Source organism: Anopheles gambiae, chromosome 2 (genome assembly GCF_943734735.2).
Source record: "Anopheles gambiae chromosome 2, idAnoGambNW_F1_1, whole genome shotgun sequence".
Lineage (NCBI taxonomy): Eukaryota > Metazoa > Arthropoda > Insecta > Diptera > Culicidae > Anopheles > Anopheles gambiae.
In genome coordinates, this window is record NC_064601.1 from 17,298,411 (window position 1) to 17,324,293 (window position 25,883).

General features: G+C 51.2%; 4 protein-coding genes across 12 annotated transcripts in view; 2 read left to right on the forward strand and 2 right to left on the reverse strand.

Moving 5' to 3' along the window:
• Positions 1-22,859, reverse strand: part of LOC1269345 (HEAT repeat-containing protein 5B) — a 69,142-nt gene extending 46,283 nt beyond the window's left edge. The window contains exons 1-7 of one of the 8 annotated variants that reach the window (XR_009765596.1): positions 19,955-20,663; positions 17,157-19,244; positions 16,816-17,089; positions 16,434-16,466; positions 11,782-15,703; positions 11,642-11,656; positions 10,868-11,531 (exon numbers count right to left, since the gene is read on the reverse strand). Coding sequence is in view for 7 of the 8 variants with exons in the window: in XM_061652709.1 (XP_061508693.1) it covers positions 11,161-11,531; positions 11,642-11,656; positions 11,782-15,703; positions 16,434-16,466; positions 16,816-17,089; positions 17,157-19,244; positions 19,955-19,986 (6,735 nt within the window). In the remaining variant the exon portion in view is untranslated. Of the gene's footprint in view, positions 1-10,679; positions 11,532-11,641; positions 11,657-11,781; positions 15,704-16,433; positions 16,467-16,815; positions 17,090-17,156; positions 19,245-19,954; positions 20,664-22,797 lie in introns of those variants that run through there. The other 7 variants (XM_061652713.1, XM_061652709.1, XM_061652714.1 and 4 more) reach the window with 7 other exon arrangements.
• Positions 6,541-10,670, forward strand: LOC1269346 (protein starmaker). 2 transcript variants are annotated; one of them, XM_061652717.1, is made up of 5 exons: positions 6,557-6,761; positions 6,829-7,202; positions 7,291-7,365; positions 8,803-8,850; positions 8,932-10,670. In XM_061652717.1, exons 2-5 carry the CDS (start codon positions 6,857-6,859, stop codon positions 10,548-10,550), a joined length of 2,088 nt encoding a protein of 695 aa, XP_061508701.1. In that variant the 5' UTR covers positions 6,557-6,761; positions 6,829-6,856; the 3' UTR covers positions 10,551-10,670. The 2 variants fall into 2 exon arrangements, with proteins under 2 accessions (XP_565605.5, XP_061508701.1); XM_565605.5 differs by having other exon boundaries at positions 6,541-7,202.
• Positions 7,372-8,796, reverse strand: LOC133392280 (uncharacterized). The gene has a single exon (XM_061652718.1). The coding sequence runs from the start codon at positions 8,763-8,765 to the stop codon at positions 7,377-7,379; it is 1,389 nt and encodes a 462-aa protein (XP_061508702.1). The 5' UTR covers positions 8,766-8,796; the 3' UTR covers positions 7,372-7,376.
• Positions 22,860-24,481: 1,622 nt separating the features above from the next.
• Positions 24,482-25,872, forward strand: LOC1269344 (putative glutathione-specific gamma-glutamylcyclotransferase 2). Its single transcript, XM_307968.5, has 2 exons — positions 24,482-25,133; positions 25,211-25,872. The coding sequence occupies exons 1-2, from the start codon at positions 24,930-24,932 to the stop codon at positions 25,685-25,687; spliced, it is 681 nt and encodes a 226-aa protein (XP_307968.4). The 5' UTR covers positions 24,482-24,929; the 3' UTR covers positions 25,688-25,872.
• Positions 25,873-25,883: the final 11 nt, after the last annotated feature.

Sequence of the window (25,883 nt, forward strand, 5' to 3'; positions counted from 1 at the left end):
CTTGGTTACGTTCTTTTCTATGTGATCGTTCCTACAGTGTTAAATTTAATTATATGTTTTCGACTCCCTTTTCATGTAGTGCAGGCGTACCGCAAGGTAGTGTTCTAAGTCCTTTGCTGTTCATAATTTTTATTAATGATGTCCGTACCACCCTCCCTCCTGAGTGTTTCCTCTGCTACGCAGACGACCTCAAAATCTTTCTCCCAGTTTCGTCTCCTAGAGATTGCATTTCCCTACAAAATATTCTTGATCGTTTTTCGTCTTGGTGTTCTAGTAATTCCCTCACATTATGTCCTGATAAGTGTAACGTCATTTCGTTTAGTCGTTCGCAGTCTCCAATCACTTACTCGTACGTCCTAAATTCTGTACAAGTCAATCGTGTTTGTGTCGTAAAAGACCTCGGTGTCTTGCTTGACAGAGGCCTCACCTTCAGCCACCACATTGACTCAGTTGTCAATCAGGCGCGGAAAACATTGGGTCTCCTAAAGAAAATTGCGTGCGATTTCTCCGACCCAATGTGCCTGAAGACTCTGTTCTGCTCTCTGGTCAGATCGATTTTGGAGTACTGCTCAGTAGTCTGGTCCCCTACAGCTCGAACCCACGTGGAACGTATCGAGCGGGTGCAGCGATCGTTCACCAGGTTTGCTATATGTAAAATCCTGGGTGGATTGTCCTCCCCCATACCTCCTTACGAGGACAGATGTCGGCAGCTTGGCCTGGAACTATTGGAAAACCGCCGTTCCCATGCCCAATCCTCCTTTATTGCCGCATTACTCCTTGGTAATATTGATTCTCCTTCCCTTCTTTCTTCTATCCCTTTCTACGCCCCTAACCGTGTTCTTCGAAACCGCCCTCCCCTAGTGATCCCTTCCCGCCGAACTGCAGTGGGCCGTAATGACCCCCTTCTTCGTGCAATTCGTCGATTTAACTGTGTATATTCTATGTTTGATTTCAACCTTCCCTTATCCTCTTTCCGATCCCGCATCAGAACCCTCCATAATCCCGTGCTGCCTTAATTTTTAATTTTTAATTTTTAATTTTTAAATTTTAGACTCTAATTTTCTAAAAAAAAAATTTTTTTTTTCTCAAATTTTGATAATTCGTGTTTATTTTTGTTAGGTTAGGAACATAGGTAATAAGTATTATTTAAGCATTTGTGTAACCAAAAGGTAGACAAATAAATATGAATATGAAATATGAAATATGAATAAACGGGCCGATGGGTCGAGTGAAATTACTTCCTAATTAAAATATAATTACACTGCCCCCTCACGTCCAGCGAACACACACACACCCCAAACGACGGTCACCATTGGGGGTGGATGTTACATAGACACATTCACACACGCACACGGGACCGTTTAGCGATGGCATTAATTTTGTGACATATCGATCGTGTAACGATCGCTAACGCCACCTTTGGCATTCTCACGCTTCGATGCAATGGCGCAATGAGCAGACCAAGCGGCAGCGTGCCTCTTCCTATATGAATGATTATTCCAAAATGATTATTTGTTTTCCGGTACTAGTCTCTGATGCAATCACAGATCAAACTGCATTGAAAAAATACCGCAAAACATTACTTTCTAACGCGTTAAACTATTTATTTAATTATGATCGTTCAACCGTTTCATTTTACTTTCAGCCACAACACAGCGACGCATTCCTGCGGCCATTCTCGTTCACTCTAAAAAAAATAATCGATAAAGCGCTCATCACTAGAAATGCGCGACCAATGTTCTCACGGACAATCCGCCCCGGCCCAGGCTCTATCCATTAAATCGTCCCGCGATAACGTTATTTGCTGGCGCGCGTAATACGTCATTAAAGCAACTTACCGTGCAGTTTACCTACCGTATGGCCGTCATCATTCCGGGAGCAAAAAAAAAGAATTCCACCGATCGATCGCGATCGCACAAACCCGGGCGATCTAGCACTAATTCACTCACTTACACCTTCGACCGGGGGTCAAACGGGGCCTGCGCCGCCTTTGGCCGCGACCAGTTTTCTTACTTTCATTGCGAACCGCGAACGGTAATGGCTCCATTACTGGACACCGGCCCGCGGATTGTCCACCCCGGGGGATGAGGTGGATGGAAATGGAGAGGCATCGCTAATAATCTTCAAATTAGCGTCGCTTCGCCACCAGCGAGATCCCTTTTGCGAGTGACCGACCAAAGAGACCACCCTAAGCAAAGCCAAAGCCATTAGGATATTCTTGTCGCGTTGGGATGGCAGAACGTGACACCAAAACACACACACACACATCCCGGAGTACGTTGGCCTTGGGATTCATGCGCAAAGTCCATCGCACGGGACGGGAATTTACGTCGCGGCGGCGAAAGCGAAAAAAAATTAATTACTCTCCCGTACCGGCAAGTGTCGTCTCCCCACCGGGGCCGGAGTGTTAAGCGCCGATCGGTTCTAGACGGCAGTGTGGAAAAGCGGTCGGGACGTGTGGGGAGAATCAGTCGATCGAAACTGAAGATCGAAATAGATTCCATCGGTCTTTCGGACGGAGAGATGATTCTCCGATGCTTGTCCGAGCGATCGACGGCCACGGCACGGGGTGGTCACTCTGACAGGAACTGTGCGAGGCAGGACTTTAGATAGACAGTTGTTTTTATGTCCCTCGATAGACTCCCTTCGGCAAAGCAAGGGAAAGAAAGAGAGCAAGAAAGCGGATTTCCATTAGCTCTCGATCCACAACTTTCAATTACATTCTGGCGTAATGTTGGAGCGTTTTTTTTTTTTGCTTTGAAGCATTTAATTTTTGCTATGCCGTGGACGTCATCCAGTGTGACTTATCAAGCAGCGATAGCATTCCGATGTTTTATATCACCCTGAAATATTCTACCAAAACCCTCATCCTTCCCTCGCTTACGGATGGGCGCAAGGTGTGATGGGCGAATATTCTAACAAGCGCCGTCACCGATCGCTGAAGCCATCGGAATGTGCTGCAGAACTCGCGCTATGCCGAGAAGCACGTGTCACACTTAATTAGGCAGCTCCATTTTCACCTCACCGTACGTAAGGTAACACGTGAGCGTCTTGAAAAGCGTTAAAAAAAAAGAAACAGAACGATCCTGCGTTGGATTCGAATCCAAGAGAAAAACTGCCCCAGCCCGGCTGCTGACAGCTTGGCTACGAGGCTCCATGGGTAAGAGAGCAGAGAGTTTATCCTTTAACTTTGAATTACACATTCCCTCGCCCGTCTTAATAAAGCTGTCAGCTTTCGTTCGATGTCAAAACACTAGCGCAGGCGCGCGCGGGCACTCTTGGCAAGGGTGCGTTCACCTTTGGTTGCCGGGGAACTGCACCAAGCTGGGTGAAACCCGGCTGAGGGAATATCTCCAGAATGCAACGGCAAGAACTCGATCCTGGTGAGGTGTAGAGTGTGTGTGCTGCCCATCATTCTGAAGTTTGCCCAAGTGGAAGCTGAATTGCTGAAATAAAGCTCAAGCTGTAAGGTGATATCATTTAATTAGCGTGCGGCCAGAATGGAACGAGAATTTGACCCATCGTGAAGAAACGCATCCGAAGAAAATGCGTGGTGCGGTTGATTACTATAATTTGCAGAACGCTTTTTTGCCAGTACTCGTACTTGCCTTTTTTACTCCCATACAGACGGTTTGCCTCCCCCACGATAGCAACGATCGCTTCGCGCCACCTTCTGCTATCAAGGCAACGAGGGGATGCGGTATCCGCCCTTTCGATGCACAAATTTGACACCCGCGCGCCCTCTGACGCTACGTGCATCGTAGAAACAATGTTTCACTTTATGCCTTTATCGTGCATGAATTGTATTTAATCTTTTTTTTTTCGTTTCGGTCTCTCGGTTGCGACCGTTTCTGCTGAAATGTGTGAAAATGGCTGACAGTCTCGCCGGAAGGTAGAAAGGTATGAGCATCCCAATTAGCGCTGCTAAAACCGGCGTTGGACAATTTAATAACACACACCCCACGCACGGTAACACGTTCTAGGCCTGCAAGTTTGTAGCCACGCGTTCATACACACGCAGATTGACAACATTACCCAGGTCTATTCTGGAGATCGGGCCAGCGAGTGAACAACGGGATTAAAAGGATTTTTGGTTTGTTTTTTCTCTTAAAGATTTGTTTATCAAAGCCACGAGATGCAGTGTCGTCTTTTGTGATTCATTGGTGCTGTAACCGCGACTAGATGTCTCGATTTTGACTTAAAACATGATCAAACTGATGATCAACATGATGAATGTTTCTGAATAGGTATGCAAACGCTCGATACGAGAATTATGCATGAGCGTATTCTATGATTTCTGGAATCGGAATCGGCTACGGAATCAGAATCGGTTTCAGAATCGAACTTGACCTGAGAATCGCAATTTGCTCCGGTAACGAAATCAGAATTTACTCCAGAAGTGGAATTAGCTCCGGAATGAGTATCAGTTCTTGAATATAAATCAGAAGCTTCAAAAGCAATATCAGTGCGGGAATCTCCATGAGAATTGATCGTTAACAAGTAAATTTAGATTCTTTGCGGCTATCAATAGGTAGCATCAATGGATCCAAACGCCTGTTCTTATAGAGATTTCGGAGCCAATTCCGATTCTGGAGCCGATTCCAATTCCAGAGACGATTCTGATACCGGAGCCGATTCTGGAATCCATTCCAAAAAATATCGGAGCTAGTTAGAATCGATTCAGATAAAAACTTCATTTTTCCCATCACTACTATGAATTCATTGCATAATTTGAATAATTCCCCATGCCCACATAGTGTAACCAAGCATAGAACCGTTTTCGGTTGACTGGCCCATATTTGACAACTTTGCTGGTAATGATAATACTTCAATAATTTAATAGCAAAATTTGAACAAAAATATACACCATAAAACTGTTCAATTGTCACCAGTATCGCATCAGCTGCAGTTGCGCGTTAACAACGAATTTCAACCGGCAACAGCACGCGATGATTTGCGAGCGATTTGAAATACCACCACAATAGCGCCCCCTCTCTGTCAACATTTGCACTAGCGCCCGACAACAGCGCTTGCGGATGATGGCTGTACCTCCTGTCAGTGTGGCCAGATTATTTGGGCGGTTTTCGGTAGGCGCATCAAAATTTTATCGGTAGTTTTCGGTAGGTTAAAACTCGAAACTTAAAAGAAGTAAAAGCGAAAGAAATGTTAAGCGAGATGGGGGAGGGAGGGGGGGGGTGCTAATGCGCAAAATGAAAGTGCCATCTCACGAGAATATGCATCCTTTATCTAGGATATGGATTAGATTTGGTTCAGCGATTACACAAATGAAGATTTTTCTGAAGTGTCGATCTGAAAATTGGAATTCTAAGCCAAATCTAAGATGCACATTTTTTCTCAGTGGTGACAAGTTCTTTTTCTCTAGGCTCCACGCGACCGCAGCAGTGCTCCATTGGATACGATTTACCCGGCGCTCTAGCAGCAATCGAACACGACATCGAACATGAAAAATGTATGGGATTTGACATGTTCGATTTTTTGGTTATCAAATCGAACATGTCAAATCGCATATATTTTTCATGTTCGATGTCGTGTTCGATTGCTGCTAGAGCGCTGCCTTAATCGTACGTGCTGTCATTTGATTTTTGCTGGATTATTTAGACTGATCCCAAGCGCCACAGATTAAGTTTAAACGACTGGAAAATTGAATATCCATAGAAAAAAATGAAAGCTCCACAGCTTCATTGGTTTGATCAATAGATGGCGTATTACAACTCATCATTATATTGCTATCCTTTTCTTGCAATGTGTTTCGACAAGTTTCATCTTATCATGACCTATATAGCCTTCTAACTTTCTGAGCAAAAATCTATATGAATGGTCGTGTGGCCAGATACGCGGGTATCAACACCATCGACCATTACTCAAATCTCACTTGCTTCAGTGCTGGTGGTTTCCGTTGGAGTTTAGTATTTAAACAATCGTATCGCCGTTCTAGTTCTAGCGATGCATAACTTCAATGCGAAACCATACAACAGTACAGAGGAAATAAGAAAGCTCTCATGCAAGCGATGAAGCTCAACTGGTTGGGGTATCCCACCAACAGAGAGCGCCACCAGCTTTTTCGCTATTTTTAGAATGCATGAGTCGTTTGCCGTCTGCTAAACGAAGTCTTTCTATATTCCGTTTAGGTAGAGAACTTGAGTCGTTTAGAAGCCGTTTAGTGGTCGTTTAGTGGATTTGTGGCACTTGGGATTTAATTGTTTGGCTGAGTTTTTAAATGATTTTCTTTGATGAGCAATTCTCGGAGTCCACGCAACTGACATTTTCTACTTATTATGAACATTAAATTTTAACGGATAAAAATAAAAAGTGCCAGGCAAACAAACGTGCATCACCGCGATAAGTAACAAATGAGGTTAGCAATCCTTGAAATAGCATCCCAAGCGCTACAGATTAAGCTTAAACGACTGAAAAATCAAATATCCGTGATTTTCTGTAGGATAAATGGAAAATCGGTAGTTTTAGGGCTGTGAATCGGTAGGCATATAAAAATCGGTAGGAATACAGATAAATCGGTATTTCTGGTCACTCTGCCTCCTTTATTGGAGGTTTCGCTCTTGGCGTTTGATAAATTGGATTTTGTTTACAAAAGTTCGGCACAAGCTTGGCCAAGAGATTTTCCTCATTTTTCGGTGCAAAAAGTGTACCTTGTAAATTAAACATAAACTGCAAAGGGCTATAGTGTTCACACCAAGCGGTTACACAACTTTTCCATTAGCTTGTACACGCTCACTTGCACTGTAAGCATCGGATTTCTTTCACCACTGTGAACTGCGCTGAACCGCTCCGTGATATTCCATTCGGCAGAACTACTCTCGTAAAACCAGCCTGCAAAATGCCAACACAGAAGAAGAAAGTGAAAAAACCAAAAGAGGACACAGAAAGCAAAGCGCCAGCGGCCAACGTGAAGCAGGAACCGGAAGAGCTGAAACCGCTGAGCGCGTACGTCGACGACCGGCTAGAGCTGATACGGCAGGTGTTTTCCTGCGTCAAGCCGAAGGAAATCAAGTATCTGCTGCCCGACTTCCTGGAGGGAAAATCGAACGACGTGATCAAGGAGCGTTGCCTGGACGAGCTGCTCGGCATCTCCACCAAGCGGCTGCACTCCATCATCCAAAACACGAAATGTCCCACCGACACGGAGTCCTCATCGGAGGGGTCGGACGTGGAGAAAATCGAAGGTATGTATTGCTACAGGCTCTACGTTATCTACGCAATGAAGTATCTATCTATTTACCAGTAATTTATTGTCACTCTCCACCCTTTTAGAGCACATTTCTTTGGATGAAATTTCGTCCGATTCCGATGTCGACTCGAAGCGCACCGCTAAGCGGAACAAAAAAGGTAAGCACCGTTCAGACGGTCGATTCCGACTGCAGAGCTTCTGGCACCTGCGGTACATAGCGCACTTCCATGCCAACCACATCCGTGTCCGATTCTAACTCCGCTCCGCTCACGATACAGTTACCAGCGTGTAAATAACCGAACCGTCTGCCGTACGCAATTGCGCGGCGAATAAGCCGTTGCTGTGGAATGGTAGAAGCGGCCAGTTCGAGAATCGGCACTACGTACTTTCGCAGCAAAAGTGTGTTCAGCTCCTGGTCGGAATTTGTGATTACTAGGATGTTACAAAGCGGGTTAATTGAGCAGATTTCATTGGCAAGCTTTGGGCTTGTAGCCGGCAAAATGATTGCACTCGCGTTCGCTTCCTTGGAGGAAAAATCTAAACAGTACGGCAGTGCGCTATCGTCCGGTGAGATGGTTCGGAGTGGCTGTTGGTTTCTTTCTAGCTGCAATCGGTTCACATCCCTTAGGAAGTCTTGTACGCGTGCAAGCTCCTTGCCGTTAACTATTATCACATCGGCCGCTTCGATCGGTGGTGGTGTTTCTTCCTTGTCCAAATGAAACAAAACAGGTTTACCGGAAGCTTTCATGTGCTCCAATAGTTCGATATTCTTCGTAAGGTATGAATTAAATGATTCTTCCAGCTCGCTCAAGAGTTTAAATGCTGAAGAATCATCTGCCCGTAGTATGATTTGAAGGTCCTTATAGAGATCGCTGCCTTTAAACAATTCTAATAATTTGCGCAATGTTTTTACATTCATTTCTGGAACTATAACAAATTTACACCCGTTTTTCGTAACACACTCCAGTTCAGTGAGGCTTGAAGAAAGATTCAACTCCCCATCGTCTTCTGTGTTACCGGCATTGGGTGCACGTGTAACGATACTAAACGGCTTCAGCAATCCTCCTTCCGTTACTTTGCATGTTAAAAAATTAACCACAATTCTTTCCACCGTCAGCTTCACCGAACCAATCGATAACACGTCTCCAACGCTTGAGCCGGTTAGCTGCTCGAAGTTTGTCACATACTTTACCTCATCAAAACATTGACTATCATACCGTGTATCACCCGTTAGTGTAATTATTTGTTCTTCAGTTACACGGACATCCGCTTTGCCGACTGTAAACCACCGTACACGTGGTTGGGGTCCACTGAGCTCACACATAATTCCAGTGGCCATCTTCCACGGGTAGCACAGCTTGGTGTACGCATCGATCGCTTCGTTGCATCGCTCAAGTATCGTGATGCATTCCGGTGGCGTGTAATTACCGCAACGAATGTGTAAAAATGTGGCACCACTCTTCAGAGCATGCTGGAGCTCTTCCACTGTAGTATCACTCTCCACGGTCACGGCAAGCTTTTGCCAAAGCAATGCGTTTCTTCCAATAAAGTGTTCCATTGCTTCCTTTTCTAATCAAATTGCTTTATTCTTCTAGCCGACGGTGGCAAGCAAGGAACGGAAGAAAGGAATGGTGAACCAAAGTGTAAGTGTAAATTCTAATTATTCCCTTCCCATGGCAAGTGCGATCCGCTAACTAACAAATTTGGCTCCTTGTTTACTGCAGCGGAAAAGGAGATGACTGTGCTGGAGCTGCTCGAGCTGCAGGCCCGTGCACGTGCGATCCGTTCGCAGCTGGCGCTGGAACCGGTAACGAAGATAGAAATCGACTCCGAGCATGAGGCAGAGGACGGTCGCCATGGTGACGTCGATACGGACGACGAGACGAAGCTGCCCGCAAGAGCTCGCACTGGCTCGAAAGCGTCGGACGGGGCGAAAAATGGCACTCAGTTCAAGAATGAAAACAACGCGCAACAGCTCACGAAACGGGTGCGGCTGAAACGTAACTTCCGCATACGCAAGGTGGGCGACGAGGAAGATGATGAGCAGGAGCTGTCCAGCAATCCGCCCGACACTGGGCGGGAAAAATCGACCGAACTGGCGATGGAAGCGATGGTAGAGGAGGAGCAAGAGAAGGCACCGGAAAGTTCCCCGCAGCAGATGGACGAAAAGATGGAAGAGGATGGAGAGGAAAAACGCGCGCCAAGCGTCACACAAGCTGAGGAGGAAAAGCAAACCGAGCCGGACAGTTCAGCGGTAGAAAAGGAAACCGAAACTGACACCGCGGAAGCGAATGCGTGTACGAACGTACCAGTAACAACAACGGAAGCAACGGATGCTACTCAAAAGGATGATGCCGACGCTGAACCACCTCAAACCGTCCGTGCTGGCGAGGAAGGGGACCGGGAAAGCTCTCCGGAAGTGATCCCCGTGGAGGCGAGCCCGGAAACGCTGTGTATTTCGTCCGACTCGGAGGAGGAAAGGCTAGCGAAGGAGCGTGCATCGATCTTCGTGCCCAATATTGAGGAGCTGGACCGGCAGGCAAAGAAACCGCCAACCCCGGTGCCGGCACAACCGGCAGAGGATACGGAGCCGGAGGAGGGTGAAATATCGGAGGATGAAGAACCGGAACCGGAACCGGAACCAGCAGCAGTGCCGGAAGAGCAGCCGACCGAAGACAAGGAGCAGTCGGGTGAAGCGGAAGACACCGTACAAATGGAAACCGCGGAAGGGGAGGAACCCTCTCCAGACGCAGCAATGGAACAAGATACAGCAAAAGCAGATACGATGGAGGCGGGGGAAGCAACGGTAAAGGACAAAAGCGTGGTACTGTCCTCGGGTAGCAGCGATGAGGGTGACAGTGGCGGTAGCTCATCATCGGACAGCAGCTCGTCCTCGGAGGCGGAGCAGGACGACGCGAAAGATGACGCACCGACAAAGCTGGACCACTCAGCCCAGGACGACCACGACATAGTGGAGATACACGATTCGGGCGATGAAACGCTGCTGCTCGAAGACAAGCCGCCCGAGGAGGAGGCCAAGTCGTGGAACTCGCGCTGGCTGAAAAGCAACCGCGTGGCGAAGGTGATGGCCGCCTCCCGGCTGGGCAACAAGGTACGGGAGAAGCTGAAGAAAAAGAAGCAAATTCAACAAGCAGCTGAACAGCAGCAGCAGCAGCAGCAGCAGCAAGAGAAACCAGCGGACGGTCCAGAAGTCTCGTCGGAAACGATAGCAAACGCGGGCGATACGACGACGACCCCGACGGAGCTGCCCGCAAACGTGGAACTCGGATCGGTCGAGCATTATCGCGAGCTGATAGCACAGCAGGAAAACAAACAAAACTAGACCACGCAGGCTGCTCCACCGTCTGTAAAGCATGCAAAAGCAACCCATTTTCCCATGTCGAGGAAAATGGTTTCAACTCGATTGAAAAAACAAAACAAATAAAACCGAAATAGACCGAAACGGAAGATGTTTGCTAGATTCCGATACATTACCGGGAAAGGGTTTAATACTTTATTGCCTACCATGCCAATTTATATTTAACAAATTGTTCGTCTACTTACGGAAAGGGGAAATCGATTGACGGTTAGGAGAGGGGTGAAAGCGCGGCTATGTCAATGCTCTTGTCCCTACGAATCCTAGAGGAAGCATACTACCACCACCACCACATCCGCCCATTGTGTATGGTTGCAGGAGCGGTTGTGGAATTGACTGCACACATCTAAACAGCCGGGACGCGACTGGGCGACATTTATAATTGCATAAATAATATAATATACTAACGTACGAATAGGATTAGGAAGGATTGGATGACGGGGGACACACGTTTTAGGTTACATTAGCACATCATTACATCCTTTCACCAGGCGAATTTGATCGATTAACTGTATGTCGCGCGTGAGATAGTAGGCCATTCCATTTCCATCCGCTCTCTCTCTCTTTCTCTCTCGCTCTATGCGAAGCTAAAATTGCTGAAATCCGTCTTCAGCTGTATCGTCGGCTTCTGCTGCTGGGCGGCACTGTTCCGGGCGGCCGCATTGGCCGCCTCGCTCTTGCTCTTCTGCAGCGTGGCGTTCATCTGGTTGCGCTTGATGGCCGCTTCCAGCTTGCGGCGCAGGTCGGGCGCTTGTGCCATGAACGTTTTGAACTCTTGCGGATACTTTAGCCCGATCTTCATTAGCCACTGTATGGCGTGATCGTTCAGTGCGGTCACGTACTTCGATTTGGTTCGTTGTTGTTGCTGGGGCGCTAGCTGCTTCGGTTCCTCTGGGTCGTCCAGGTAGTTGATGAGGATGGGTACGAGCAAGGTTAGCATCTGGATGCCTACGAAAACGGAAACAGAAGATGGATTAGCACTTAGTAAATTATAATGCGAATGGAGAAGCACTCCATGTGTATGTGGCGACTATCTCCTATTCAACCACCAGTACTACCTTGCATCAATTCTCCTAATGAATGCGTGAAACGGGGCAATTAAGTGACTCAGTTAGTGGAAAATCAGTTTTACAAAACTAGCTCCATATCACCAAGCTTCCCAAGAAAGAAACCTCAATCCCCAAATGGCAATACTTACGATTCTGCGGTTCCGCCAGCGCAATCAGCGTCTCCACCGTCGTTATACCTTCCAGCACCAGCGCCAGCTCGTGTTCGTTGGTTGGGTTGCGCGCCTGCTCCGAGTACAGCTGCTCGATCAGCCGGGGTGCGAGCGCGTGTATGTACGGCGTGGACACCCGCAGCTCGCCGTTCGCAAAGATCGAGCGCATCGTCTGCACACACTTCAGGCGCACCGGCAGCGAGGCGCTCTGGAAGCACTGCCGGAAGTGGTTGATGCACGGGTACTGCAGGTTCAGCACCGACACGACGCCGGGCGGCGAGTGCAGCAGAAAGACCGCAATCGCCAGCATCACCGTCACCTCGTCCATCTTCGTCTCCTCGCAGCCCGTCTTGGTGAGATCGATCAGGCGGCCGAGGGCGCTCTGCAGCAGCTTGCACCACTCGTCGCCGGACAGCTCGTGCCGCCCGTACCGGTCGGTGGCGAGCGTTTTCAGCAGCTGCACCGCCGCCTGCACCACCACGTTCGTGCTGGCGATCGGCGACTCGTCGTGCACCGATTTGGTCGCCACCTCCTTGATGACGCCCGTCGTTAGGTATAGGATGGTGGGCAGGATGGACAGGGCGCCGAGCGGCGAGCACAGCTTCGGCAGCTCGTTCAGGCTTTGGATTGCGTTCGCCACCAGCAGACAGTTGTCGTCGCCGAGCTTGATCAGCCCGTTCTGGGCCTGGGCCAGCTGGCGCTGCAGCTGCTCGTTTGCCACGCGCGTACTCTGGGAAGGATTCATGCCCGGTATCTGGCGCGCTAGCAGGCACAGAACGACCTCCAGCACCGCATACACTAGCGACTTGCCGGGCAATATTTCGCCCTCTTCTCCGCCTTCGCCGAGGAAGTCCAGCTCGTGGGATGGCTCTTCCGCCGGTTCGTCGTTACCATTATGTTCACCCACTGGCTCGCCCGGCTCGCCGCCAGTAGTGGTGGTGCGTGCCACCTTCTTACGCCGCTCCACCTCCTTCTCCCGCTCCAGACACTCGTTGGCGGCCGCTATCGTTTGCTTCAGTATCGAAATGCACAGGTACTGTACCTGCACGCTGTCCCGCGTCAGTATCAACCGATGCAGCACGTTGCACAGCTCCACGGGGAGCGTTTTGTTTTGCATTAGCATCTCGCGCGACCAGGCCGAATCGAACACCGTGTAGAGCGACTGCAGGCAGGCGATCACACTGTCCAGCTTCTCGTTCGTGCGCGTACTGCACAGCGCCTCCATGCAGATGCCAAAGATGAGGTGGAACCGGTCCGCGCTCGGGCTACCGTGCGATATCGCAGTGGCGGCGGTGCCACCGTTCGTGACGGACGCCGTTTGTCCCTTCGCGCTCGGCACATCGTTCGCGTTCGCTCTGTCCTCTTCCTGGGCGCGGGACAGCTGGCCCTCGTCGTCGCCCTGCCGGAATCCTTCCGCGTTCAGCCACAGGGCGGCCGCGTACAGGATCGATGGCCACGAAATCAGATAGTGCGGTTTGGAAAGATTCATCGTGTCGTTCGTGTAGAACGCTCCGCCGTCGTGGGGCAGCTGGCTCGCGTACTCCGCCGGCAGCGACAGCAGTGCGTAGTCTTTCAGCGCCGCCAGCCAATGCTTGGACAGATTGTCCAGCTCGGGCTGCACTAGCGAGAGCAAACTTTCGCCCCGGCTCTCGAAATCGCCAAACTCGTCGTCGAACGCCAGCCGGCTGAACTCTTTCGGCTGGGCGGCGGACGCACCAGCCAGCTGCGAAGGGGAGCCGGCGGACGAGCTGAGCGCCTTCAGCATCTGGCTGGCCGGGGCGGCACCGTGCCCCACCATCGCCATAATGTACACCTGGCCCCAGGCCTTCAGGATGCTCAGCTTCTCCAGCGTGGCCATGCTTTCGTTGTACAGCTGGGTGCTGTTGGTGCGGCTGCTCAGCTTGCTCAGGTTCGACACGAGCAGCTGATGGACGCGCCGCAGATCGTTCAGATCGCGCGCGACACCGGACCCGATCCACGCGCTGCACACCTCGCACGCAGCCGCCGTCACGTGGGACGGCGTGTCCTGCGAGAAGGCGGGCCGGAGGGCCGCCCCGACCTGCGCCTGGAACTGCTCGAGCAGCAGGTGGCCCGGGAACTCGGGCTCCGGCACGTGCGCAAACTTGTCGATGATTTCCTGCAGCGTCTTCAGGCCCTCCAGCCGCAGCTGGTCCGAATCGCTCGTCGCCGCCATGAACGCCATCCGGATCAGATCGGACAGATGCAGCACCAGGAAGTCGCCGCGCGACTTGGTCATCTGCATCTCCTTCGCCGCCAGCAGATCGAAATGGTTCGCGCTGGCATTTTCGCACGTCGCAATCACCTTGCGCACGCACTCGGCCGCAAACACGCGGGTCGGCCAGCGCGGCTGCACCGCCGGGTGCGTTGCCTGGTGGTCCTCCGCATGGAACTCCATATTGTCATCGTCATCGTCGTCATCGTCATCGTCGCCATCGTCTCCTTCGCCCCGGTGGTCCCCGGCAGCGCCATCCTTGCCGGCTGCCCCACTACCACCACCACCACCACCACCGCCAGCACCGCCGGCCCCTCCGCCTCCTCCTCCCGCTGCACCGGGCAGCGTGCCTTCCGCGCCGACCGACGCATCCGACGCGACGGTAAGCACATTCTTGCACATGCTCAACCACTGGGACAGATTTTCCGCGGCCAGTATCTGCAGCATCGAGGTGATGGTGTCGTGAATGTTGCGCACCATCTGGCTGTCGCTTTCCGTGTCGAGCATGCCGAACAGCACGCCCGGCAGCCCGTAATCCGACAGCGCGTACCGGTCCTCGTCGCTCACCAGGTTGGCCGCGTGCTCGCACACCTCCTTCGCTTCGCGCGTCGTCAGCTGGCGCAGGCAGGAGACGGCCGCCTTGCGCAGCATCAAATAGTTGCTGCTCAGGTTCTGGCACAGGTTCGGGACGAGCGTCGACAGGTTGACGTTGCGCGGCGCGAACAGGTGCAGCTGCTGCAGGCAGCCCGTCGCCTCCGCCTGCACCAGCGGGTCCGAGTGCGCCTGCATGATGGCGGCCGCGCACAGGAACGACGAGCGCGCCGTCGCAACGGAGTTTGCGTCGCCCTGCAGCTCCGGCCCGATCGTCGTGATCAGGGCGCTCAGCACACGCCCTATGCACTGGTGTACGTCCACGTGCGATTGCGGCACGGTCAGCAGCAGCTTGAGCGCGAGCGACAGCGACGGCTCAACGTACCCGCGGAACATGGGACCGCCGGAATCGGCTATCAGCGACAGTGCGTAAAGCGACCACACCTGTACGACCGGCGAGCTGCCGTCCTGGGCGAGCGCCAGCAGTATCGACACGCTCGTGTTCAGATGCTGCGACGAGCCCATCCCGCCGACGTACCGATGGAGGCAGCCGAGGGCCAGCGAATGGCCCGTGCGCGTCACCACGTCCCGGGCCGACTTCAACCGATCGAAGCTGGTCTGGGCCAGCTCGGCCGTTACGCGCGAATCGCCCACCACCTGGGCGATGCGGCCGAGCGCCTCTCCCGCCGCACAGCGCAGTATCGGATTGGCGCTCGTCAGCGCGCCGATGATCAGGTTCGTTGCGCTCTTGCGCACATCGTCCTGCCCGATCGCTGACTTCGTCTCGGTCAAACCCTTCAGCCCGCTGAGCAGGGCTGTGAAGATGTTCATCTGGACCGCTTCCTGGCGCGAGCTTTTCGCGTGCTTGATGCACTCGCCAAAGTGCTCCAGCATCTGGAGCCGGTGCTTGTTCGCCACCTTGGGGAAGATTAGCCCGAACAGTATGACGGACATGTCGATCACGGCGACGCCGAGCGGCAGCGGGCCCGGGCACTGCTCACCGGCAGCGATGCCACGGTACAGGCAGCAGGCATCGTGTTCCAGAGCACCCGAACCGGCGGCACTGTTCGGTTGGAGCTGGAAAAACACACACACAAAAACAGGAGATTAATTGCGCGTTTCCGCTGGGTTCCATTGTGTCATTGTCATTGTGCCAGGGATCGTTTCGTTTGCCTGTGAGTGAAGCACGTACACTACCACACACACGCACACAAACACACACACTCTACAGAGGTAAAAACATAATAAGCTGGACAGTTTGTACAAGCTGCATGATCGTAATAGTGATTCAATGGTGAAGTAATAAGGTTCCAATTCAACGTACGGTTGCAACACTGGTTGCGATTGAGGTTTGCCCATGGTACTTTTGAGGTGCAGGAAGGTGCAGAAGTTCATTATAAAAAGCATTAAAAAAGGGTTTTAGCAGAAATGGAACGGTTGTGTTGGGCAGAAACCAAAAAACAAAATCAAAATAGATGCTTCTTTGCAGCAACTGGGCCGTATTGTACAGCATAATAATGAAAGGCAACTAAATACGAGTTGATCAACACAAACAGGGACAAGCCGAACGAATGGCATGGACAGCGAATGAGAAAAGAGAGCAAATGGATGTGATGGATGCATATAGCGCAGGAGTTCAGGAAAACAAAAAAAAAAACAAAACAAAACGAGCGTCAGTCCCGTCAGTTCGAGAGACCGAATTGGAATTGTGCACTGTAAAAAAGGTACGCATTAAAAAAGATGGCAAACGTTTTGGGACAAGCAAAAGTCACAGGGGACTAGAGGCACTAGAAATGGTCGCACTTACATAGTCACCGTCAGCCTTACGGTTCGGTTCCATCTATACATTGGGGCGGGATGTGTACGGTTTAGGTTGCATTGCCATCGCGCATTTGTACCACACAAAAATAAAATAGGAGTACACATACACACAGCGATGACAAAAGTAAGAGTAGGGATCGCAAGTAGGGTGTGGAGGTAAGATAGGAAGAAGGAAGAAAACATTTAAGTTTACTCGATTGTTTAACAAGTTGCACCCTCCCATTGAATCGGTTGTGATAACACTACCCCCCACCGTTGCGATGCTATCACACACCCACGATCCCACGGTCGGCTTCATTAAACGGCCGGTTAAGCCGTTTATCCGCAAGCCCGGGGACGATACAACCGTCGCCGCGCGGAAAGCTCACCTGATCTTCGATCGTGCGATGGTCGGTGTCCTGCAGCCAGGTGCCCAGTATGATCGAATCATCCCCATGGCACATCTGCCGCAGGAAGGAGGTGGTCGTGTTGGCCGGATTCTCCGTCAGCGTAAACTCCGACACCAGCATGCGCAGCAGGTGCGTGTACGACGATTCTAGCGCGTTCGCGGGCAGCAGCGATAACGTTTCGTACAGCCGCAGGCGTACCATCGCCGTCGGTGCTTTCAGATGCTGGCCGTAGTTTTTCAGCACGGACGTTATGCTGCAACAACAAAAAAACACGTATTCAACAACTCAACTATAGTTTTCTTGCAACAGGTTGAACTCACTTGATCAGCATCGCCAAAGCGCTCTCGATCGGTGTCAGCAGCCGGCGCGTTATATCGTCCGTCACGAGCTCGGGACAGTGCAGCAGGAAGCTGTGCATCACGGACAGCGCTCCGGCCCGGCCCTCGAGCGTCACCTGCCAGGTGAAGGCGTCCCCGCGTGCCTTCTCCGATTCCAGCTCCTTGGTCGAGCGGGGAAATGCGTTCCTCCAGAGCAGCAGCATCCGGGGCAGCAGACCCTTCACCACCGGCACACCCAGCGTCATGATGGCTCCGATCAGCAGCCAGCCGGCCTGCGTTCGATTGAGCGACAGCCGGCTGTTCTGGCTTGCCGTACGCAGCAGCTCTTCGGCGGTGTTGAAGATGATTTTTCCGCGCGTGTGCGGTATCCCAAGCGGTGAGTACCGGACGCCACCGAGCACGGCCGCCAGCGCTCCACTGTACCCCGAAATGGCGTCCGGCGAGGTGCGCATCTTCTCGATCGCATCGATAAACCGATCGATCAGTGGCGTAATCTGCCCCGGCACGGCAACGCAAACGCACCGCAAACACCAGGCGGCCGCTAGCCGGGCCGCCATGCACGGATGGATCAGCACGGCGCAGATGGCGTCGATGAAGTTGAGCGACTGGTCGGCGAGCAGGTTCTGCGCGGTGGTGCCGAGCAGCAGCACCAGACTGCCCAGCTCCTGCAGCGCGCACACGAGCAGATGCTGGCTGAACAGCGTCTCCTGGTTGGAGTCTTTCGCGTTCTCCGGATTGAAGTCGATCGAGTTCATCTGCTTTGCGATCAGGTGGATCAGCTCCTTGCAGGCGGACGATTGCGCCTTCTCGCCCAGCATCTTGCCGATGACGGAGCGCAGTATGAAGTTGATGCACTTGCGCGAGTACACCGCATCGACGTGGGACGAGGCCGCCTTCGGGTTGGCCACCAGGTCGAGCACGTGCACCAGGAACGGCTGCAGGTTGCGCTCCAGCCACAGCCCGCCCATCGTCTGCACGAACACCACGTACGCGTGGGTGACGCCGACGCGCACCTCCCGGTTCACGCCCGAGCTGCCCTTGATGATTTCGCCCGTGCCCTTCAGGAAGGAGACGCCGCCGCGCAGAAAGCCCGCCATCAGCACGCCGAGCGCCTCGTCCAGCGACACCGGCCGGAGCGATTTCGTGCTCGAGGCCGACGCCGTCATGCTGCTAAAGTTGCGCAGGCTGCCGTTCTGCGTGCAGGCGATCAGTGTGCCGAGCAGCCGGGCCACCGCGCACCGCACCTCGTAGTTGCAGCCGTCGAACGCGCGGAAGCACAGCGAGGCCAAGCTTTCCAGCTCGGTCGTGTACAGGAACGGGGCGTGCCCGGTCATCTCCAGCAGACAGTTGGAGGCGGCCACCCGCACCGCCATCACGCGATCGGTCAGACAGTACCGCACCGCCTTGTAGATGTCCTTGTGCACGTTCGCGATGGCCGAGCCCATGCCGGCGCACACCTTCTCCAGCGTCATCATGATCTCGATGCGCGACTGCGATTCGGCGTTCTTGAGCGACTTGAGCAGGATCTGGACCGTCTCCTCGTACGAGCGGCCCATCATCCGGCCGAGCTTCTCGTACATGCAGCCCACCACGCAGATCGCGGCCAGCCGGGTCGGTAGGTAGCTCGGCGAATCGTCCTTGTTTTTCAGTATGTCATTGCACTTGTTGACCGTTTCGAACAGCAGAAACGTGTCGCCGACCGAGAAGAGGGTGGCCAGACAGCGGGCGATCAGCTTGCGCGTGGGCGGCCCCGGCGCCCCCTGGATATGTTGCGTCAGCTGCTCGACCAGCTTTTTCTGGCAGCCCTTGATGTCGGACTTTTGGGCCGCGACCAGCACCTTGTCCAGGAAGCGCAACCATTCGAAGATGAATACGGGCCGCTTCTGCTCCGGCAGCTGGCTGAGGGCGGCCTCGTTCAGCGTGAGACTGTGCGACAGCTCCATTCTGGCGCTTAGATCCGCCTCCGCTTCCTCCTCTTCCTGCGCTTCTGCGCCGTCGGGGCTGCTGCTGTCGAACGGGTGAAGCTGCGGGAAGTGTTTTAACGACTGTGTCGCCGCGTCGCGAATATAGCTGCCAAAGAAAGAAAAGGGGAAGCAATTGTATTAAACAAACTCTTTTAATCTGGCGGTAAACAATTCGTATTGTAATATTGATCGTTCTAGACATAGAACAGGCAGGTGAAACAATTTGTATCTAACGTTATTCGAATGGATGCAATATGGTTTTCCGTTTACCACCAATGTCACCGACGCGCACATACACAAGCGCTAGTTGATTGGTCAGTTGGCGTGTTTCACGGAAGCCTTATAAGGAGTTTAATGTCCAGCAACTTTCCTTATATTGCGCTACCATGTGTTCGGCCGGCCGAACTTCTGGACATGGGCGGATTCAAAGCCTTGACGTAACGGAATCATTCCTCTGCGCATGATCTCATCTCACGCTTCAAATCTTTATTGCAGCCAGAACCAGATTGAACGATCGCTTGGAGTGATGCTATTAAATTACACGACTTTTCGAAACACCTTATGTTACATAGAAAATGTCTTTACGGCTTGAGGAAGGGATAGATAAAAGTGGTTACAAACAAACGGATCAAATTGCATCGCCTAGTCTCGGGCAAAGGTGCCACAAGCCGATATGCCCATCATTGATGATGACCATGACCATGTGAGCAGTGAGCGATTCCATGTTTTAGGTCCCCCACGACCTACAATTCCATTTATACGATTCAACTTCATTTGTTTACGATACATTTGTGAGCACGCAGTTGTTTTATTTACCGAAATAGCGACAGATTTTCGATGTGCCCCATTTTGCTTTTGGCTCAAGCACGACATGTGGTGTGAACTGCAATTCGAACCGTTTGGCAAATCGCTTATGCCAGCACAACAAATGCCCAGAATAGCGGACGCGGTGCGACTTTTACAGTATGGTGGTAGAGTTCATGATCAATCCGTCCCCGTTGTGGAAACGATTATTTGCGATTTCGAGATGCGGCCGAGAAATGAGAACACGTGGACGCGCACATGCTGCACGATCGCGCGGTCGAGAGATCACGGCGTACGGCGCGCGCGGCGCTTTTTGTTTACGTTTGACCTCTTTTTTATTTGCACTTTTTGAAAACTTGCAGAGCACCAATCTAGAGCGCGCTTCGAGTTTTATTTTAACTTTTGCACACAGCACCAACTCGGCAACCTTTCGCGGGATCCTCCTTCTGCTACAGGGCAGGTACACGGGGAGAAGAGGTTGCACACACAATTTCGCAAGACAAAAAAAAAAACCGGTGTTCCAACTATTGATCCTGTTTTTTGTAAAGATTTTAGTGGAACAGCCCGAAAGAAACACTGAACCAACAAAAAGAAGACAAAAAAGGAAACAACCGAAGAAAAAAAAACGTGATCCGAAGGACAACCGTGTGCAGGCCGCGAAAGGCGAAAGAAGAGTTGCGTTCGTCACGCGACACCGTTCCGGGGCAGACTGAAAGGCAGAACTGTAAAGCCTGGCAACGCGCGCGCTGTCCCCGGCAGCCGGGAAAAATTGACCACGATGCATTTATTACCGGTTCCGTCGGTGTGCTACACATTGTGCTTCGGGGGCACTGGGCAGCTTACAGCTTTGGAGCAGGCGAAGCCTTCGGGTTCGTTCGTTCGCTCGCTCGCGCGCACCCGACAGCGAGAACATCCGAAAGCGAAACGTGCGAGCATAGAAGGAGAAGTCCGTGCTTATGCTGTGCATCTTTAGCGGCTGTTTTGCGCGACCCGGGGAAAGGTTGAAGTATGCTGGAGCATTCCTTGTTTTTTCCTCCCGCTCTCTCTCTCTCTCTCTCTCTTCCTAGCGAAGCCATCAACCCAATAAAGCTTTGGGTAGGGATTTTTCCTTCTTCTGTTCTCCTGCACGTTCGCTTTATCATTTAATCGTCTGCTTCTCTCGCGGTGCTTTTGGCTTCACTCAGGAACTGTGCGACCCGACCGTTTCGTCAGAGTAGCCTTTTTTGTTTTTTGTTTTTTTTTTGTACCTTCACAGCCTTACTCCTGCCCTTCGGCGGCAATCGGTGCAATCGGAGCACTGTTTGCTCTTCATGTTAGTGCGTAAAGCGTAGGAAAGCCATCATAATCATCGTCCCTTTTTTTATATTGTGTAACAGAGCGCGTGTTAACGCCCGCACGGTACAGATTCGTGTTATTAATAATGATCCGGGGGTTCGGAGGGGGGGGGGTTTAGCTGTTTGGTATGATATTTAACGACATTAACATTCCACAGGATAAATCAAAATGTGTTTCCCAGGAATTTATATGCCCGCCGAAAAGGCGTTTGTTATCGAATGAAAGCAGCATTCTTGTCGTATGCTGGAATAGTTGCTTCGCTTCAGAGTTATTGTACACCTGTGGATCCCTTTAAGGTCACGTAAAAGCCATTTTCACAGTGCTTACATTAACAACCATTTCTGCTTTGCTTGTGAGAAACTACCTCAACACCTAATGAAGCGGCCCTGACTGTTTGTACTGCCCCCGCCAGTACATGAAATACAACTACCGAATTAACCAAAAACGATAAGCATATTTCTTACTAATTGCCCTCACTAACGTTACACGAACACGAAAGTTCGTTTTGCTTCTAAGGCCGCTCGACTTGAGGTTAACAATCGCTAAACACGCCACCGATAACAGGAACAAACTCTCCTCTGCGGGGAGGGACGGATCTAACTGCTGGCTCCGGTGCCACAGCATCCCTTTCCTTCAGCCGGCACCAAACAAGCCGGCATCAAAGCGACATTTCCGTACAGACAGTGCTGTGCAAGACGCCGAAGAGAGTGTGTAGAGAGAGTCACTTTAATAGTTATCTTTGCTGTGTAGCCACTCTTCGCTGTCGCTGTCTGCCAAACGGCCCATAAAAGCAGACTGACGCCGGTCGGTCGGTCGGTGGCCGCCGGTTCAGTGCGCGTGTCTTTGCAGAAGCTGGGCCTGGAGGGAAAAAAATGTCGACGGAGACGACGGAGGCCATCCATAAAAGTGAAATCTTCCTGCTTTTTGGCAAATGGAAAAGCAACCACCCGGCGAGCCCGGCGAAGGGTGGTCGAGAGGATGCGATGTGACTGACTGACTGTGCGTTCGAACGGGCAAACAGTTTTAGCAAAACAGTTGCCGAACTCATAATTCACCGGTCTGGCGAAGGCGCATTTAATTTATGCGAACCAATGGTTGCATCGATCGGTAACGCGTAACGCGCAGCTATCGTGTGTGTGGTGAGGGAAATTTCGCATTCAGGAAATGTGAATGGAAACCTTTCCGCGTTCGAGCTTTTCAGCGGCTACACGGAAATATATTTTTTCATCCTAAAAAGAAGCATTTTTGATTATAATTTTTTTTAATAAACTTTGTTTAAATCTGGCTCCCGCAAGCTTTTTTTTTTCTTTTGCTTCGGCCTTCTTTTGCAATAACTATCCATTGCTTATGGCCAGTATTCTGTTCGTGTTCTTGTAACATTTTGCAATTGACCGTGACACGTTCGCATGTATCATCCGGCACCTTGCCACCCCCTCCTTTTCCGAACCCTCTCTCCTCCCCTCTTACTCCGCTTTACAAACACCAACCAAACGCTTCTACTCTCGGTCAATACCACCTACGCGTTCGGATCCGTTCTTAGAACCTCCTCCCTCAACACTTTGCTGCCCAAATACGTACACCAACTGCGCGAAGGAAATGGACAACGCAATCGTGGAGCCCCCCCGGGACACACACACACACTTCTGGTTCTGCGCCCACACAATCTTTTTGCTTCTCCTATCTTTTTTTTCTCTCTAGCTTCCTCACGGACTGGTCAATCAGAGCAAAGCAGTGAACGGATGGTATGCGATTAAAAAAAAGAACAAAAAAATGATATCATCCGGAAATGGGTCACCAGCTAAAGATAGTGGAGAAAACGCACTGCCCTCGGGCCCACCCCACCGACCACCACCCAGCCCTTACACCACCATGGAAAACATGCAAAATAACAAGCAAACACCCTCGTCCTACTGCACTTACTGGTTTCACTACTCTTGCAACATAATTTTCACCAAACTCCAGCTGATTTTAGCAACACTCTGCCACAGCTCCAGCACACACACACGCGCGCACACGGGGACTGGAGGTAGAAAAAATGCGTGCGCTTCTTCTTCTTCGTCGGCTTTCGCTTCTTCTGCCTGCCTGGGTGATGATGGTGACACGATGCACACAGTTTGCTGAATTTGCACCACCTTCACTGCACCGTGCACGCTGCTGCACACGTATCGCGATGGAATGGAACCGAGCTCTTTAGGAACTGACTTCGACACATTTCACAACTCCCATTTTTGGGGGAAAAAGTGACTATTTTTTCGCTACTGCTTCGACTGTGGCTTTTTCCAAAACATTGATTTTGGCAGATTTTACCCGTAAAACATGGCGGGGATTTTTGACGTTCGAATACATTTCGCTGCATCTCGCTCATTTTCTCTGCCCTTCCTTTGCTCGTCTACAGTGGTCGTTTCAGGCCGCTGCCAGACAGACCAAAATACCTCCGCAACGAAAAAATTGGCAACTGAAATATAACGCATTGTAACGCCCCTCTTTCCGGACGATCGATCTCGGTCCACCCGTCGGTGGGTGAAATCATCTTGAACCCTCAAAAACCCTCACAACGCCTTTCAAAAACGCTCGCCAGCGATACGTGCATTGCATTGCACACGAGCTCGTGAAAACCGTTACACCGTTTTTGCCTAGTGAGGTCGCAGGGGGTAGGACAGCTCGGCAGCATCACTCCTGGCGTTACATGCGTTACATGCCGAATAAATTGAATTTACAGGCGGTCCCCGAGATACACGGTTATTGGGGACCGAAAACGGCCGCAAAATACCGCGTATCTCGAATTTCCGCGTAAGTCGAATCTCGTGATTTCCAGCCAAAATATCACTAATTTTCGTGCAATTTTGCAAGTAGGGGGTGGTTTTAGCCACCAAATTAATCATTTGATATGTTTCTAATGAATTGAACAGTTTTAAACCTTTTTAAATGGTATTTTACATTCGATCAATACGGAAATTATTTGGTATTTCACAATGGATGTGACAAATCAGTACAATTTGCTCAAAGAAATGTCAAATTTTGAAAACCGCGTATCTCCGAATCCGCGTATAAGAGGTACCGTGTATCTCGGGGACCACCTGTATTTGATTTTTGTTTATTGGAGATCATTTTTTCTGATTCACTTCAAACCATCAAAAAAGCAACAAAAAATAAGACACCTAATTGGTATGCTACCAAACTGAGGGGCTGGAAACCCAGACCCGCAAGCGTTACACGAGAATAACGCCACTGCACACGAAGCGAGGTGCACAGTGAGCGACTTTGCATTGCATTGCACAATGTGAAATTTCTAGTCTTTTTTTGTTGTAATTTGTCTTTCACGTTGTACATACATTATTTTCTTGCTGTTTTTTAGTTTTTATCGCGAATTTTTACTCATTATTTGAGAGAAAACGAACACACGTTTTCAATGTTATCCTTGTTTGTCTGTCCCTTTACTAGCCCGCACTGCGCATGTACAACCATCGCAGCAAACAGCTGATCCGGTGTTTGCAAATTGTAGCGACTCGCGTTTTGACACAAGGCCGTAGCGAAAAACCCCCCACCACAACAAAGAAAGCTGCACACAGTTTTCTTCGGCAGCTCTCTTCTACATCCCACAGTGGCGCTAAATTTCACTCGTTTACTTAAATCCGCAAAGCTTGTACGCACGATGAGCGAGGCGGCCCACGGAAACCGGATACCGCAGGCGTTCGAGGGCGAGGAAGACGGCCAGCAAGACATTTGGATCTTCGGGTACGGATCGCTCGTATGGAAGGCCGACTTCCCGTTCGAGGAGAAGCGCACCGGTTACATCAAAGGATTTCTGCGGCGCTTCTTCCAAAACAGTATCGACCATCGGGGCACACAGGACCGGGTAAGTGCAAATCCGTGGGAAAGTTACATAAACGAAAAAAAAAACATAACTCACACACTTACCTTGGTTTGTTGCAGCCTGGCCGTGTGGTGACTTTGGTACACTCGGACGACCCGGAATCGAAGGTGTGGGGCATGGGCTACCGTATCGGTGCGTCAGAGAAGCAGCAGGTACTGAGCCACCTTGACCACCGGGAGAAGAACGGCTACGATCGGCACTGTGTGAAGTTTTATCCCTACCCGCCGTGCACGGCACAGTTGAACGAACCGCAACCGATACTGCTGTACGTGGCCACGCAGGACAATCCATCGTTTGCCGGGCTGCACGACACGCTGGACGAGATTGCGGACCAGATACTGGGGTCCGCTGGGCAGAGTGGGAAAAACCCGGAGTACGTGTACAAGCTGGCGGAAGCGATGAGGCAGCTTTACCCGGGCGAGCGGGATGACCATTTGTTCGAGCTGGAGCAGTTGCTGCTAAAGCGTGAGTGTAGGCCAGAGCCACCGACGACGGATGGGGATACCAGCCGGTCGGAAGCTAGTAAGGAAGGCTAGTGGGAAGTGGGGAACGAGCCTTGCGGTGCATATGCTGGCAGTGCACAATAATTAGCCGGTGATCTCGTCTCCGTTGCCGCGCGCAGCACCAAACACGTTCCGAACGGTAATGTTTCACAATAGATCGGTATGGTTTTTGAAACCAACATTTTGCTGCACAATACATTAAACAATTGAGCTGCAAATGCGTAGGATG

Excerpts from the sequence above, each read along its gene's own strand:
- LOC133392280 (XM_061652718.1), bottom strand. The coding sequence starts at position 8,765 with ATGGAACACTTTATTGGAAGAAACGCATTGCTTTGGCAAAAGCTTGCC.
- LOC1269346 (XM_565605.5), top strand. The coding sequence starts at position 6,857 with ATGCCAACACAGAAGAAGAAAGTGAAAAAACCAAAAGAGGACACAGAA. Across the intron at positions 7,366-8,802 it reads CGCTAAGCGGAACAAAAAAG|CCGACGGTGGCAAGCAAGGA; the intron begins GTAAGCACCGTT and ends TTATTCTTCTAG. Across the intron at positions 8,851-8,931 it reads AAGGAATGGTGAACCAAAGT|CGGAAAAGGAGATGACTGTG; the intron begins GTAAGTGTAAAT and ends TGTTTACTGCAG.
- LOC1269344 (XM_307968.5), top strand. The coding sequence starts at position 24,930 with ATGAGCGAGGCGGCCCACGGAAACCGGATACCGCAGGCGTTCGAGGGC. Across the intron at positions 25,134-25,210 it reads ATCGGGGCACACAGGACCGG|CCTGGCCGTGTGGTGACTTT; the intron begins GTAAGTGCAAAT and ends GGTTTGTTGCAG.